Source organism: Propithecus coquereli, unplaced genomic scaffold (assembly GCF_000956105.1).
Source record: "Propithecus coquereli isolate 6110/MARCELLA unplaced genomic scaffold, Pcoq_1.0 Scaffold81, whole genome shotgun sequence".
NCBI lineage: Eukaryota > Metazoa > Chordata > Mammalia > Primates > Indriidae > Propithecus > Propithecus coquereli.
Window position 1 is genome coordinate 4,992,061 of NW_012154285.1, and position 10,786 is coordinate 5,002,846.

The window sequence follows — 10,786 nt, forward strand, 5'->3', positions numbered from 1 at the left end:
GCTTGAGGGCAGGAGTTTGAGGTTGCTGTGAGCTAGGCTGACGCCACGGCACTCACTCTAGCCAGGGCAACAGAGCAAGACTCTGTCTCAAAAAAACTTTCCAGAGTCTCCTGAGAAGTACAGACAATGCACAAGTGCCCATGAAGTTTTAGCAGGAGCTCAGGTGCTGCTTCTGTTGAGAAGTAATGATCTGCTCAAACTAGTGACCACTAATTGTGGTAGGCAGACACCTGATCTGGGCTCTTCAGGCAAACACGAGAGACAGGTATTTGAAAATACCCCTGAGGCCTTGATTTATATTCTTTGACCCTTAAAACCAGAAAAGGCTGAAAGGCATGTTGTCACAACTAGCTAAAGTTTCTGGCCCATGGCACAGAGGCAGATTGTCTCCCTAAATTCAGGGGTATTTTCACGTCTGTCAATTGACTAGTGGATTCTGACCACCTGAGAGTTACTGCAAAGTCAGAACAGGAGACTCAGCTGAGAAGTGAGGCACTTTTTTTTTTTTTTGAGACAGAGTCTGGCTCTGTCACCCGGGCTAGAGTGCCGGGACGTCAGCTCCGCTCACAGCAACCTCCAACTCCTGGGCTTAAGCAATCTTCCTGCCTCAGCCTCCCGGGTAGCTGGGACTACAGGCATGAGCCACCATGCCCTGCTTTTTTTTTTTTTTCTCTATATATATTTTTTTAGTTGTCCAGCTAATTCCTTTCTGTTTTTAGTGGAGACAGGGCCTCGCTCTTGCTCAGGCTGAACCCGAACTTCTGACCTTGAACAATCCTCTTGCCTTGGCCTCCCAGAGTGCTGGGATTACAGGCGTGAGCCACTGCGCCCGGCCAAGGCACTTCTTAACATATGTTGCCTGCTACCAGTGGGACTGAATCCACAGCTGGTCTCCACTCAACCAGAAACATACCCTGTATCAAGTTGGCCCTCAAAGAGGAGATTTCAAGACCTTTTTGCATAGGCTAATATCAAGTTTCTCATTTGCTATGTGGTATTAGAAGGATTAGGAGAAACTCTGGCAACAGAGCTAGGTTCAAATTCTCATGTAGCCACTTTTTTGGACAAGTGATTAAACTTCTCAAAGGCCAGGTTCCCCATCTGAGAAGCAAAACAGTACCTACTTTAGAATGCTACTTTGAGGACTGCTAGAGATAATTATACAGCACCTAGCACAATACCTAGACACAGGAAACAGCAAATCAGTGTTTACTGACGAGAAAGCAACAAAAGTAAGCACTATGGTTCACTGTGACATCTCTGAAGGTGCTCCTACCATCTTTTCTGAAGGGTGCTAGACCAGAGTATAGATAACTATCCATGCTGTATCTAAGTGAATTAGGAACTGACCAAGACAATGCAAACAAAACCTTTTAAAATCTAATTTTATTCCTAAAGTTGAAATTAGCTAGCAGGTAGCACTGAAAATACACCTTCACTATACAAAACAGTGTAAACTGATTACACATTAATAAAGAGTTTTAGCACACACACTTCTAAAGAAAGAAGCTAGATGCAGCCCTTGCTATAAAAAGCTGTACCCGAACAAAAATGGACATGTTTTAGTCTAAGGCCCTGGCAGTTGCCTATAGAATGTCAGTTCAATTATGTTTAAATGCAGAAATAGCAACAATGTGGAAACTTACATTCATCAAATATTAGCACTTAAAATATACAAGACTAATAAAGTGAACATTCAGAGGGGCCACTATTCAAAATGTTCCACGTCAGCCACTTGTGGACAGTGATCTCATCTAAAGAGAACAGAAGTTTCAAACATCTGAGTAGTTTAAGTTAAAAATAGGATGAATGGGAAATAAGAACAGGATAAGTGTCCTCCAAAGACAGGAGTTGATGCCCACATGTGGCACAGTCTGACTTCCATAGTTAGTATTTATGGAACTTAAGAGAAAGCCCACAGAACCCGGGAAGCTCCTGTGTCCACAGGCAGATACGCTCATGGCATGGACCAATGTTTCCATAACTTAGGATATACCTTTCTGTCCCCAGTTAGTAGTGAAAATAATTTTTAAAAATAGCTTCAGCCTTTGAACAATAAGTTTCCAGTCCCTTCTGTGCACTGAAATGTTTGGGATCAAGTCTAGGGGCAAGTGTCCTGTTGGGGAGAGCCTCCGTTTCAGGACTTGAACACGTGCACAGCTCGCACCACATACTGCCGGCAGATGGGACACTCACTCATGCGCTTGCCACACTTGGTGCAGGTGACCATGTGCCCACACTCGAGCAAGACACAGTCGATGACGGCATCCATGCAGATGCGACACAGGCTGTCGTCCTCTTCATCCTGCAGCTGTAGCCGCTCGCCATCTGAAAGGCAACAGAGTTAGGGCCTCAGGCATGGCCGCCCACCCGAAACTGAGCAGCCATCTGCTGTGACCACTGCAAGTGCTGTACCACCCAGGGTTGTACCAGAAAGGATCCCAACTTCTCTGCACTTTGGTTCTCTCCACTAGAAATGGCAACGATAATACCTACACCTCAGGGTTTTATAAAGAATACAATGCTTAAAGTACCCAGAAATGTTACCTACTCATTCCTGTTTTATAATCTTTGTGTAATTTAAGAGGTATGTTTAAGGATATATTACTTCTAAAATTAGAAAAAAGAAAAATAAAGAAGTTGTAAGTTTACTTTCTACACATGGGCCTTGGAATCAGAACACTATTGGAATTTCAGCTCAGCTGCCTGAGCTGTGTGGCCATGGGAAAGTCACAGTCTCTGGACTCTCATCTCAGCAGAAAGAGCAGCTTTCGTTCCACACTCACAGGGAAGTTAGGAATAATCATACATGAGGTAGTGAAGGACCTCCTCCCCGCAGCCTTAGAAGCATCTCAGGCCCTGTTGGAGTCTAACTTAAAAGGGATGGGCCATCCTTGCTCTGTGCCCAGATGTAGAGAATCCAGGCTCTGAATAAAGGTGATGAATGAGTTTAAAAAGTTAACCTCAGCCTGAGATTTGGCCACAGAGGTGTAGACTTTGAGGCTTCCCTTCTTAGAGGTCACAGAGAGGATCAATGGGAATCAGGGATATAGTTAGAACAAAACAGGAATTCAAGCTTGAAGGGCCAGTAGTAGTAGTCTCTGGACCTAAGAGAAATAAATGTTTCACAGCCCGCCATGTCAAGAAATTCTTGTAATCTGGGGTCTTAGTTCATAGCCCGTTGACGACTGGGTTGGACCTGGGAGAAAGGATCTCTGGAATGAGATGGCAGATGAATCGATAGAGAAGATGCTAGAGGACACCTGAGATTAAATCAAAGTCTGGGCCTTGGTCTCCTCTCCTGTGTAGGAGGTTCCTTCCAACTTAGGACAGCAGAGGAGCCAGAGTATGTCAGGGCTGCTAGGGTCAATGCTGGCATAAGTGGCTGGAAGCCAGTATAGCTAGGAAAGATTCCAGCTCTGCTCAAAACAAAACATGTGTTCCACCTACTCCAGAGATTGAACCAGTGTTACATTAAGCAGTGAGTTAACTAAGAAAGACACTTTGGAAATCATGTGTCGTGGCCTCCTACGCCATAAACCCTGTGAGGGTGCACTGCACATAGTTATTTACTCAGTAAACTGACTCTCCCTCACTGCTGGGATATCATTTCCCAGCCAGCAACCTGACCTCTGAAGGCTCTGAGGCTGAAGATTCCCGGATCTACCATTGTGGCATCATCTTACAAATAGGTGTGCCAAAATACATCCTGCATATTCTGCACATAAACCTATTCATCAATAAATGCTGTATTATAACCAGCTTTTAAAGAAAACTCAACATGATAAAAGTTAATGATGGCAAGACTGTTTAAGTCTAGATAAGAACATAAAATTGGTCAGTCTGAATACACCAGTGAATTATTTTTTCTTGTCCATAAATGTTCTTGTGACTTGTATAGGGTCAGGTGCTCGAAAAAAGAAAAATACAGATTAAAAATAAAAAATAAAAAAATGTTCTATAGCTTGGCCCTGTTACCAGCTGGGGGAGGATTTCTGTGCCACATTTCAATTAATAAATAGTTAGAAATTCTTATCCTCTGCTTTTTGTGACTTACATAGAAACCTACAAATACTTGATGTTAAGAACTACTTAATGTCCGGGCTGTAAGGGATTTCCCCCAAAACTGTATGAAAGCTACAGTTGAGATAACCAAGTACTGGCGCCTGCCAGAGGGGTTAATGAGAAAAACAAGCATTTTTATAGAGATAAGGAATTTCATTAGGTTCTAACAAATAGTTAATTATGGTAAGAAAAACCAGACTGAATAATTATCTAACATACTTGGCAATGGTGGTCTCAGAGCCAAAAATCACACAATGAACTTAATATTTAACAGATCTATACACAGGCTCATATAACTAAACTAATTTACACTCAGTAAAAAAGTAGGCAGTTTTCTCAAAAACAAATCTGACTTAATTGTGATAGAAGCAACCCAGTTTTTAAAAGCCTAAGGAATGATACTGTAGGGAAAAAATGAAAAAATAAACCTACAGGACTTTTGGTTTTCTTCATTCTCTTTGTATAGCCGGTTTACTTTCTCTACCAGCTCCCATTTTTCGCAGCAGCCAGAATAGTTGACAAAATTCCGAGCCAGGATTTCCTTCAGCTGACGCACACTCATCCCTTCCACATCTTCAAGGCTTGACAAGTCAGACAGTGAAGCTCTTACTCTCTTCTTGGAGAGCCCAGGGGTCTGAAACCACAGAGCATCCATTACCTCTGGTCCCACAAGTCTAGACCACCCTCACCCTATATTCATCAGTGGTCCTGAGTATTTTTCCCAGACTTCTCAGTGGTCAAGTGTTTTAATATATGGTCCCACATTCATACGAGAAGAAACATCCTGTGCTAATCTAGAGCAAGTTCACGTGGGCATCTTCCCTTCCTGCCAGATGGACATGTCAGGGAAACCAAATTTTATGGGAGGTCTCACCTGCTCCTCCACATTTTCTTCTTCTTCTTCATCATCATCGTCATCATCTTCTTCATCCTCCTCCTCCTCCTCCTCATCATCATCATCTGTGTTTGCTGAAGCTATTTCACTCTGTACCTACACAAACAATATATCTGATTAGGTCAGGAATCATAGTTCCCTAACAGTATCTACCCATATTTATCACTAGAGAAAAATCTTTCCATAGATCCTACCCCCAAATGACCCAAAAGCCTTGCATATTCCATGTTGTCCTTGGATCCTGAATGCTGCTGCCCCTCCCAAAAAATTGGGCCCTAAAAGATTGCATAGAGAACTTACCTTCCATAAAGTTACCCTGAAACACAAATTCCTGTGTATGTATAAATTTGTAAAATCTAACCAGAGTATTAACTCCCTGAGGAAGGTCCCATAATGGAATGCCAAAGCCATGAAGGATAAGAGATGGCACCGAGTCATTATCAAAGGATCTGCAAATGGCTGGTTTAACTGGAGCCTCTACAATGCAGACAGAAAAAAGCTAAAGCTCTGACTAGGGTCAGCCCAAGCGTCAGGGGCATCTGAATTGAAAGATCTCAATCCCGTATCACGTTTAAACATTCTAATTCCAAAGGCAGCTTCCTAGGCATCTTCACTGATGGTTGATGGTAGTTCCAGTTTTAAAAATTCCTCAACAGAGAAACTCTTCTTTCAGAAAAGTAAATTCCTTCAATCTGGGTATTATGCACCTTCTTCCATACCTTTTGACTATTTTTTTTTCTTTTTCCTTTTCTCCAACTTCAGCCATCTCTAGATCTTTTGACTATATTTTGACCATAGCTCTACAACAGTCTAGGTCAGTCCCCAGTTTCAAATATTCCGCCCCACTGATTCACAGACACCATGTTGTATTAGGATATTAAGTTTAAAATGTCTGATTTCCTTAAGTACTAAGTTAGACAGTTGATATTTCTGACATTTCACTTTGCCAATTCTTGTTTTATTTTCATTGTGAATGTACATCCTCATTCTTTCATATGCGTGGTTTGGCTTATGATTGTATTGTTCAAACTTTTTTTAGAGCAATTTTTGTGAAACCATGCATAAGTCAAAAACTCGTGTTATTTTCAAATATGAGTTCCATCATGGAACCAATGCAGCACAGACAGCTCAAAATATCAACGGAGTGTTTAGGAAGGATGTGACTAATTAATACACAGTATGTCAATGGTTTGAGAAGTTCTGTTCCGGTGATTTTAATCCTGAAAATGAACCACGTGGGCAACCTGAGACCAAGGTGGATAATGATGAGCTGAAAGCTGTAGTAAAAGTGAATCCATCTCAACCGACACATGAATTAGCAGCAAGGTTTGATGTTGCTATTCCAACAGTATTGGACCATTTGAAACAAATGGGCAAAGTAAAGAAGCTGGAAAGATGGGTACCTCATGAATTAAATGAGTGTCAGAAGAGAAATCATCTTGAGGCTTGCCTTTCTTTGCTGTCATGACATAAAGGTGAACCATTTCTACACCATATTGCTATGTGTGATAAAAATGGATTCTGTTTGACAATCCCAAGTGTTCAGCACAATGGTTGGATAAAGATGAAGTGCCGAAACAACAGTCCAAAACCCAATGTTCATCAGTAAAAGCTAATGGCATCCGTTTGGTGATCTGGTGCTGCTATTGTCCACTACACCTTCATGAAACCTGGTCAATCACAGCGGATGTCTACTACAATCAATTGGATGAAATGATGAGGATGCTTGTGATTAAGCAGCTGAGATTGATCGATAGAGAAAGGCCAATCCTCTTGTAAGACAACACTCAATCACATGTCACACAAACAACGCTGCTTAAACTATAGAGGCTAGACTTGGAAACTGTCATCCACTGTATTCACTAGACCTTGCGCCAACTGACTACCACTTCTCCAGGCTTTGGACCACTTCTTGCAGGGAAAAATATTCAATTCTCAACAAGCTGTGGAAAACGCCTTTCGAGATTTCGTTGCCACTTGCTCTCTAGGCTTCTTTGCTGCTGGCATAAACCTGCTACCATTAAGATGGCAAAACCGTGTTGATAGTTTAGGTGCATAACTTTGATTAACTGTACTGTTTCTTGTTTGAGATATAATAAACAGAACTTTTGATTTGAAATCGGACATTTTATATTTAATGACCTAATACAGCATCCAACAACCCATACCTCCCAAATGGTGTCATATACCCAAAAGTGGTACAAAAGTCAGATGTGTCTTATGTTTGCATCATCATAATGCCAGTTCTCATTTGGGAAAATAAAACTCCTGGCTTGGACTTATGTAATTTAAGACTACAGTCGTGTGTTACTTGATGAAGGAGATACTTTCTGAGAAATGTGTCCTTAGGCGATTTAGTCGTGCTAATACCAGAGTGTTTTTACACAAATCTAGATGGTATAGCCTACTATACTACATAACTAGGCTATAGGGTATAGCACCTATTATACTGTTCCTGGGCTACAAACCTATACAGCATGTTAACTCTACTGAGTACTGTAGATAACTATAACACAGGTAAGTGTCTGTATCTGAACATCTCTAAACTCAGAAAAGGTATAGCAAAAATATGATATTATAATCTTAAGTTACCACCATTGTATATGGGGTTTGTCATTAACTGAAACATCATTATGCGTCACATAACTGTATTTGGAAGGCAACTAGACCAGATTTCCCTATGCATTAAGACAGGGTCTTTAGCACTCTGGGAGGCTGAGGCGGGAGGATCGTTTGAGCTCAGGAGTTCGAGACCAGCCTGACCAAGAGCGAGACCCCGTCTCTACCAAAAATAGAAAGAAATTAATCGGACAGCTAAAAATATATAGAAAAAAATTAGCCGGGCATGGTGGCGTGTGCCTGTAGTCCCAGCTACTCGGGAGGCTGAGGCAGGATGATCGCTTGAGCCCAGGAGTTTGAGGTTGCTGTGAGCTAGGATGATGCCATGGCACTCTAGCCCGGGCAAGACAGTGAGACTCTGTCTCAAAAAAAAAAAAAAAAGACAGGGTCTTGCAATGTTGCCCAGGCTAGAGTGCGGCGCCTATTTAGGTGTGTCATCACAGTGCATCTACTGCCTCAACCTCCTGAGCTCAAGCAATCCTCCTGCCTCAGACTCCTTAGTAGCTGGAACTACTGGCTCATGCTATCATGCCCAGCTTCTCTCTGCTTTTAATAACCCCTTTCTTTAGCAAAGAAAATTAAATGTGAAGAAAACTGTTCAAAGTAATTCAGCATTTTAGAATCACTCACATACAAGTGAATATTAATTATAAGCCTTTGAATGTTATTCAATCAGGATGCCCAAGGACATCATTGGGACAATATTCTAATTACAGTTAGTAAATAACTACATTTTTTCACTAATCCAGATGCCTCTTTCATTATCTGAATTGGAACAATTTCACTGTAGCCAGGCAAGCAGGCATTAAGATAACTTGCACTCCTGATTGTTTTATGGTCACTGACACTTACACAAATAGTCCTGCAAATGTGTATAACCTACTTTTTCAGTCATTACTTTAATAGTGTTTAACTATTAATATATAAAATAGAGAAACTGGAGTAACTAAGGCCAAGAGATTGATGAGCTATTTTTGGACCCCTCAGATGGCAGACTTTGGAGCTACCTAGCACCTAAGCACTCAGAGACAGCAGAATTTAGCTGGGCGTGGAACCTCTGCTCTAGCACATGACTTCTACTGTAGTTTATCTGAAGTCATCAAGCACTAAAGGCCCCACCATATATGGCCAAGAGTAAGTGTGCTAGGCCCTGGGTATAATTAATTACCCCCTCATACCTGTGCAAGCATGCCAGATCTGGAGGTCCGGTCCCCATCCATAAGCTCTCCCTGAAATGAAGACATAGTAGCAGAGGGGGCTGTATAGTTTGAAAAAAATGAACGTGTAAAAAAACTAGAAGCCTGGGACCTTGAAGAATTCAGACTGCTTGTGTCCATGTCATCCTCAGAGCCTAGTCCATGATGGCATAGTACTAGATCTACCAAGTCTTCTTTCTCTCGACAAGTATCTATTGGTATGTTTCTAAGAATGAGATACTGGCGTAGATCTTTCACCTTCAGTCGCATTAACTGAGGGCGCTGAAAAGCTGTCTCTTGTAGTAAGTGACAAGTAGAACATCTACGGAAATTCTCTTGTAAGACTGAACAAACGGAGCAAAAATCCTTCTTGCAGTCACAACAAACATGCTGAAGAAAGAGAAAAGCAGCATTTAATGATAGCAAAATATAAGCCATTATGGAAACACTAGTTTTCTTTTTGCCTTCTATTAAAATTTAATTTTAGTTCTTATGAAGTCCCCTGTGGCACCAGACTATTTTCACAGGCATTTTAGTGTTCCAAAAGCCATGAAAATCAAAATAGTCACTGCCAAGGCAGTTTGGATTTACAGAAGTTCAAATACAGCACTTTAAGAAAAACATACACTCTTATGTTAATGAATTAAAACCTTTCCACCCCTTGGTACAAACATGTAATTAGCAGAACAGAGCTGACTTGAACCACATGGAACAGAAAGCATAACACAAACTCTTTTCCTGGTTTTCCTATATTAACAATTTCCCACATTTAAAGAAGAAAAAAAGCGTAATAACAGAGAGGAAAAGAGAAAGGGAACTGATCTCTAAAGGTCAATTCAAGAAAATAGAGGACCCACTAATACAGTAATCTGTAACCTACACAGCCTTAATCACAACCAAAGCCATTACACTAGAGAAGCTTAAAGAGGACACTAAGATGTGGTCATTCCTGCTTGTGCATTGTTCCCACAAGCTAACATTTTTCCCTAAATTATTTCAAAGTACTGAATTGATGATCATAGAATGCAGGGAGGCCTAGCAATATGATGGTTCTCAAAAAGAACGACTTTCCATCCTACCGAAAACTTTTAGCATAAGTACTTCATGTTTAATCTCTGAACAATAGTTATCTTTTTACATTCATTTCTTCGTTTGAAAGTTAAGAATATGGTTAGGGATGAATTTTTGAAACTTGAGATCATAGTTATAGTAAATTCTTTCTGAACATAACTGCAGACTAAAATTTCTTCCTTCAAGAAATAACCATCATGAAAAATCAAGTCGTGCAAACAACAGAGTTCAACAGAAAGGATGCCTGAACAACATGAAAAATAACAATGTCTAATCAGAAAATTTGAACAGTAATATAATCCCTTCAATTAAGTTTTTTTCTAAATGGGAAATGGTTAATGGGATGAAACTTTTGATATTTTTATGAAAAGAAATAAAGATTCATTAGCTATTCAAAATAACCTACAATCAAGAATTCTGATCCTTGTGTCTTGTTATGTAACATTTCATCCAACTCACCTTCTTTCTAAAGACTGAAAACGAAAGTCCACAGGCTTTGCAAACTATATTAGACCCTTCCGTAGCTGCTGGTGGGTAGGTGGAAAAATCAGGGTTTGGTGTAAATCTGAATGGACCAGCGGCTCCCGCAAATCCTGACTGCTGGCCCCTGACAGCTCCAGTTCCCATGACTTCATTCAGCAGCCCACAGCATGAAGCCCACATAGACGTGGCACCAGCCTAAAAAGGAACATAAGTGCCACAGTTTAAAACTAAGTGAAATCTGGGCTCTCTGGGATCCTCAAAGAATGCTATTCTGGAGAGGTAAGTTTGCCCTAAATAACTTTGAGATTACTGTATTCTTTGGGCACCAAAATTTCAAGCTATTTGGAAAAAAATAATTTTCTGGTATTTCCAAACAATATCTGGCACTGGAGATACTCATGTTATCTTGTTAGACAAAAGGAAAAGATACAACATGACCTAAAAGTTGTAAAAAAAA

General features: G+C 40.7%; 1 protein-coding gene across 4 annotated transcripts in view; it reads right to left on the reverse strand.

Moving 5' to 3' along the window:
* Positions 1-1,366: 1,366 nt before the first annotated feature.
* Positions 1,367-10,786, reverse strand: part of RNF34 (ring finger protein 34, E3 ubiquitin protein ligase) — a 20,411-nt gene continuing 10,991 nt past the window's right edge. For 2 of the 4 annotated variants that reach the window (XM_012663454.1, XM_012663453.1), the window contains 5 exons: positions 10,306-10,524; positions 8,758-9,165; positions 4,940-5,056; positions 4,498-4,699; positions 1,367-2,328 (listed from right to left, as the gene is read on the reverse strand). In XM_012663454.1, coding sequence (XP_012518908.1) covers positions 2,138-2,328; positions 4,498-4,699; positions 4,940-5,056; positions 8,758-9,165; positions 10,306-10,524 — 1,137 coding nt within the window. In that variant the 3' untranslated portion in view covers positions 1,367-2,137. Of the gene's footprint in view, positions 2,329-4,497; positions 4,700-4,939; positions 5,057-8,751; positions 9,166-10,305; positions 10,525-10,786 lie in introns of those variants that run through there. The other 2 variants (XM_012663455.1, XM_012663456.1) reach the window with 2 other exon arrangements.